This window comes from Cibotium barometz, chromosome 21, assembly GCF_041138505.1.
Source record: "Cibotium barometz isolate CiBa-2024 chromosome 21, ASM4113850v1, whole genome shotgun sequence".
NCBI lineage: Eukaryota > Viridiplantae > Streptophyta > Polypodiopsida > Cyatheales > Cibotiaceae > Cibotium > Cibotium barometz.
Genome location: NC_141066.1, coordinates 37247358 through 37253660, shown reverse-complemented (window position 1 = coordinate 37253660; position 6303 = coordinate 37247358). Strand labels below are relative to the sequence as shown.

At 36.7% G+C, this 6303-nt stretch overlaps 1 protein-coding gene across 1 annotated transcript; it reads right to left on the bottom strand.

Moving 5' to 3' along the window:
* Window positions 1-647: 647 nt before the first annotated feature.
* LOC147627147 (disease resistance protein RML1B-like) lies at window positions 648-6070 on the bottom strand. The gene is made up of 6 exons (XM_086816163.1): window positions 5918-6070; window positions 5453-5715; window positions 3971-4528; window positions 3337-3637; window positions 2780-3022; window positions 648-1996 (listed from the first exon to the last, which is right to left on the bottom strand). The coding sequence occupies exons 1-6, from the start codon at window positions 6017-6019 to the stop codon at window positions 836-838; spliced, it is 2628 nt and encodes an 875-aa protein (XP_086672289.1). The 5' UTR covers window positions 6020-6070; the 3' UTR covers window positions 648-835.
* Window positions 6071-6303: the final 233 nt, after the last annotated feature.

The following is a 6303-nucleotide window of genomic DNA, read 5'->3' as shown; positions in this document are numbered from 1 at the left end:
TTCACATAGAGCTCCATTTCTTAGATGTTTTCTAAAATTTATAGCCTTTCTTGTGATCTTGAAAACCCTAGTTTCATGCATTACCTTAGGGTTTTGATGATCATGAGCTTTCTCTTCAAGTTGATCAAGAGAAACCTCCAATTTTCCATAGCTTACTTGGCCGCTTACTCATTTCTTAACAGCCCATTTTTTGCAGCAGTAAATAGCCTTTAATCACCGCTAAGGGTTTCCTTGCTAAGCCTAGCTAATCTTAACTAAGGCCTAAGAAAACAATGCTTAAGTTATCCCACATTTTCATAAACTCGTACAATTGCTATTAAAGAATGCCATATTTATGTGAGAGTAGGCTTAGCTTTGTTTAATTATGAATACCACTACCAATAACCTAGGCATTTGCTTTGTAAAATAAGTTAAAATGCATACTTGAATAATTTTTCTATATTTCAACATCTTTCAGTGTGTTTGAGATCGTGATATTTATAATGCTTACGTTATTTGAATGGTTCATTAATCGTGAACATGCACAAAATATTTATTGTGTACTAGAAGGCTACTTTTTATAATTAGAGGTTAGTATATATGGTTATTTTTCCATGAAATCAAACCACAATTTTAGCAATCTTATAAGAATGTATCACCATGAGAAAAATTCACAAATTACATTTTATTTTTAACAAATCATTGTGATCAAGAACTCAAATTTTGTAACTTTGGCATGGAAAAAAGAAAATGTACGAGGAGGGATAATAATTACATAGAAGTCATGACTTCTTTTACAAATGAATTGAAAATAAGTAATGGATAATTGAATCCTCATATCTCACATTGAATGATTCTAAGACATCATCCTTGGTCCTTGTTGTTCTGTTTCAATCTTGGCTGCAAGTATAGGTGGTAGTTTATTTCTATACCTATTAGGTACAGTAAGTTTCTCTAAGCATGGTAATGAACTGATAGAGTCCATTGGAAAATATTCTAATTCATCACAAGATGATAAATATATACCAATAAGGGAGGTCATCTTGCTCATTGTGTCTGGCAGTCGTTTTAGCCTTCTACAATTAGACAAATTAAGAATTTTCAAGGACTTCAAGTTGCCAATAGATGATGGTAAATCTTCGAGTCCACTAAAACTAGACATGTCAAGGTATTCCAAAGAGCTAAGATTAGAGATACCATGCCACCACCCATCTAGTTTTGTGTTATTAGAAACGTCAAGTTTTTGGAGAGAGTTTAATTTGAAAAGTGATGTTGGTAATTTTCTCAAAGTAGGGCAATTGGATATTTTCAAAGTTTTTAAGGACGTCAAATCTCCAAACAAGGATGGTAACACAACAAGATGGAAGCAACTAGAAAGAATTAGAGTTTCTAAGGAAGCTAGTTTACAAATAGAATCAGGCAATTCTTGTAAATTTAGACAATGGGTTAGGTCTAGAACTTGTAGGGATGATAAGTGTCCTATTGAAGGAGGGAGTTGTCTCAAATTTTCACAAGATGAGAGGTCGAGATAAATAAGAGATGTTAAGTTTATGAAAATAGATGGTGGTAGCTTATAAAAGCTTAGGTTGAATGACAAATTGAGATATCTAAGGCGAGAAAGTTTGCTAATGGGTTTTACAAGTTTCCCAGCATTGACACAATCATGCACTGTGAGGAAAGTAAGATATGGTGAAAGTGAAATTGAAGGTGAATATATATGAAAAATGAAAAATGAGAGAAATGGTAAGATTAAAAGAAGCCCAATAAAGTATAGGTGATGAATAATCAAAATGGATAAAAAAACAAAAAGCAAGGATGCAAGGGGTAGCAAAAAAGTGTTTCGCACTTCAATTTTTGGCCACGAAAAGAGATTTGGGTTTATGATGGTTTGAAGGAGGCCCATATATAGTTGACAACTCTTCAAATCAAGAAATCGTAGTTCTTGCATTTGTGCAAGGGCATTTATGTTGATCACTTTGTTGTTGCTACATGACATGCCTCGTACTTGCTCCTTATCCTACAAAGAGAAATATAACGAATCATTATTGATGCACATAATTTATCTTTTAATGTCCTATAATTTCATATTTACTAGAAAAGGATAAACATTATGATAATGTGTTTTCAATAACATGAAATGGGTTCACATTTAAACCTAGATTCAATACATGAAATATAAAACTAATTGCTATAATTTAAGATCCCATCATGAGGAGAAAATATGAGATATTTCATGAGTGACTTAACTTAAGACAAAAGTAACAATTGATGGAATTATTCTTCAAAATTGCTAAATATATACTTTCATGATGAATTATCTCACACAAGTAAGAAAATCAATTCAACAAGGAAAGAATGAGATATTTACATGCTTATTGTTTGTAAACCATAGCTTATTACACAAACATGACATGCTGGCATGAATGCCTCTCTCTCTCTCTCTCTCTCTCTCTCTCTCTCCCCCCCCCATGTGTGTCTGTGTGCACATGCACATGCCTATATGCACACATGTATACATGTGCACTATGTCCATGCAAACACGTGTGTGTGTGTGTGTGTGAGTGCATCTCTCTCTCTCTCTCTCTCTCTCTCTCTCTCTCTCTCTCTCTCTCTCTCTCTCTCTCTCTCTCTCTCTCTCTCTCTCTCTCTCTCTCTCTCTCTCTTCAATTATCTTTATGAGATAAAATACCCAATGATCCATACAAGCTCTTACATGTACACACACGTGCCTTTATCAAAAATCCTTTAAGACATTTGAGAATTACTTATCAAGCACTTGGGAAATAACATTGAAGCTTACCTGTGATGCAGGGACTAAATTGATAAGGTAAGTACATCTTTTAGACTTCTCTTGCAAGTGCTTTTTTGCAAGAGTTTCCATGAGAACATGAACCTTGACCAAGGAGTTTTCTTGATCATATACTACCAAAGACTTCCCTTGCAAATGACTTAGAATATCATCCCCATTCTCTCCCATCATGGCAAGCTTTGCATAATCCCACTTCTTGTCCTTCCAAAAAAGTGCAACATCTAGAAATGCTTCCTGTAGAGTCATTATTTTTGGCACAGTAATCAACATCTTCATCATGAACTATCGTATATTTTTAAAACTCAAGACTACAAGATAGCTTACAAGATAACAATTTAAATGACACAAATAAGGAGTGATTTCAACTATTTTTGTGACAAAAAAAAAAAGTTAACACAAGCAGCTCTCCTGACTTTACAAAGTGGTCAAAACAATTTCACTTCCTCTTGGTCTAAAAATGCACTTGTCTGTAGTTAGCCTCCTTCACTTTTAATGATCTTATGTAAATGACTTATGCTTTTGGCTAAAAAGAACTACCAAAGATTCACCTGATTTTTCTCATCAATAGTCTCTTCCAACACTCCAAATATATCCTTGCAGGGCATTTCCTTGAGTGCCCCTTGTAGTTGGTATTTAACCCTTTCTTTCTCTTCAAATGTGCGATTTTTTTTAAGAGAGAAGTGGGTGCCACATGTGACTAGGGCAAGGGGAAGGCCACCACATAGAGGAACAATGTCTTTGATAATTTTTTCTTGCTCAGGTCCTTTTAATAAAAAGCCCTCTGCTTCAGCCTTTACACAAAAAAGTGATTCTGCTTCATGTTCTTGTAATGGTGGAGGCATATAGAAACTGTAAAGGCAAAAGGAATTAATGACAAGCTTTTCACAAAGGCAAAGAACTGATCACAACTAATGTCCCTCAATTTGTACCCTTCCGATTATATTTCTAAATGTGGGAAATTATAAATATGACTCTAACTTTTTCGTGTACTTTTCGTGCACAACTTGAAAGAACAATAGCAATGTGAGATCGATGGTGTGTAGTATAACACAATGGTGAGGAGTTGGAAGCATTTTCAAGCAACATAATCAAAATGCAGTGAGTTCATGAAGGTCAAGAGCTTAATGTAAGTTAAGAAAAGGTAGGGAGGGGAGTATGGGTAGTTTGTAAGATGGTGTTTACCTGGACTCAATGTTGGGATTCTTACAGCAAAGCATGGAAAAGGCATGTGCCACATCCTTCTCACGTGATGCAGAGATGAGATAGCTTGAAGGTGGGAGGTGGTGTGTGATATCAAGGGGCAACAACTCGTTCCAAAACTCTTTCGTGGGAACACCATCCATGATGAGGCACACACCCTTTTTCCCATGATTTTTGAGAGTATCGAGGAGTTGGGCCAATTGGAAGCGGCCATGTTCCGAGTTGGAGGGGCGCGCGACGGGCTTTTTGCCGAGCTGGAAAAGGATGCTTTGCTGGAGCGGCTCCACGTTTTTGGCGCCGACCTGCACGTGGGCCACGATGTGCTTGTCTTGGCGCCTTATCTCTTGATCCAGGGCTTGCAGGAGCGTCGATTTCCCACTGCCCGTTATGCCGTACACGCCCACCACGTGCCGCCCGCCCTCCAGCGTCCGCGTCACTTCACTTATTTGGGCGTCCATGCCCACCACCAGCTCGCTCGCCTTCGCGCACAAGCGTAAATGCAGCTCGTTCAGCTGTTTGGAGACTTCATCAAACGTAGACCTTCACACGTCCACACGTTTGGTTTATTGATTCTCGTTAATTCTCTCACAATAAATCATCTTCAAAAAAGTCCGGTTTATTTATTCTCTTTCCACACGAAAATTCCTCTCTTAAATTAAAATATCCTAGAAAATTCGTCTCCTTATTGAAACGTCCTACAAGGCCTTAGAATAAATAAATAAATAAGAGGAAACCCACTAGTTTATTCTCTTAGAAGACTTCAAGAATAAATAAGAGGAAATCCACCGGTTTATTCTCTTTTCACTTAAAAAAGAAGTGACCTTAATCTAATTTCAGCTAGCAATTCCTCTCTCTTGATTAAAATATCCTAGAAGGCTTCAAAATAAATAAATATGAGGAAATCCACTGGTTTATTGTCTTTTCACTCAAAAGGCGTGAGTTTAATTTCTCTCTTTAATGTCCTAGAAGCCTTCCAATAAGCATCCATTAGCCTTCAAATTGCCCTTTTTTTAAAGTCTTAATCTTGTCACACAACAGTTTTTCCTCTATTCAAAAGCACCTATTCCTATGAACTACTCATTTATGCATCCTTCAACACATCCATGTGTCTTCTACCCACCCCTATAGCCATTTCTTATCTTAACTAGATTCATATATCCATCTAGATCTATTATAGCCATTTCTTATCTTAACTAGATTCATATATCCATCTAGATCTATTGATGTCCCTGTTGGAAGTTGAACATATTAAAGTCTTTACTCACAAACTTTGAAGGCTATGTTTGTTTCTATCAAAGAAAGTAACAATAAAGTGATCTAACAAATGAGACAATAGAATACTAAAACAAGGAGTTCAAAGCATGTTCAAACTACTACTGCTTTGTCATCCTATTATAGCCAAATTGACTCCCATTAATCACATATCAAATGTTTTTATTATCTAGCCGTTGTATTTGCATTTACCTTCTGTTTTGAAGAACATAAGCTTGTCTCAAGAGCACTTTCACACTATCCTTTTGCACAGGTTCCTTCCACTCAGACCATCTTTGAAGGAGCTTCTCTTGGATGAAATAGGCAAGGTTTGTTATCTCATCCCTTTTGTCCTTGTTTTCATAATGAACTTGCTCAACCCCTTCAACATTGCGCACAATGAGCTTGATGGCTTGAGAGCCCACATCCTTGAGATTGGTCCTTTCTATGTCACCCCAATTCTCGGCCTCCCAACACTGCAAAAGCACACAAAGTTTCATGGTTGTACTTGCATGAAAAAGGTTTCTCAACTACATATATATATACACATACATATTTGCTTCTCTTTTAACACCCTTGCATTAATCCCAAAAGCTATTTGCACATAATGCTTACTGAGAGAGCAAGCACATTGGAAAACTTCTTAATTCCCATCTAGTAATGCATGCCATTAAATACCTTCCTAAGGAGCTTCTTGTACATTGTCTTGTTCTTCATGGCCTCGTTAAAGAGTGAGGACATGTCTTGGAATGGTGAGGATCCAGAGGTTTCCTTGGCCATGATGGTGATAAACTCACTTTCTCTTCTTGACGTCTCTTGTTTAAAATGGCATAGGCCAAGGACAATACTAACTAGGACCTCAATTTAAAGGCGAATGATATGGTTTGTCTAACCTTTCTCTGAGGAATGTTCTTTGCTTTTTTCTAACCACTTGCTGAGGAATGTTCTTTACTTTTTCTCAAGGCTAATCTTCAACAACAAAGAAGAAAGTATAACTTAGGAGAGATTGCTTTTCGCCCATCCCAATGAAAGTGATAAGTATGTATTTTCCAATAAAGGAAAGC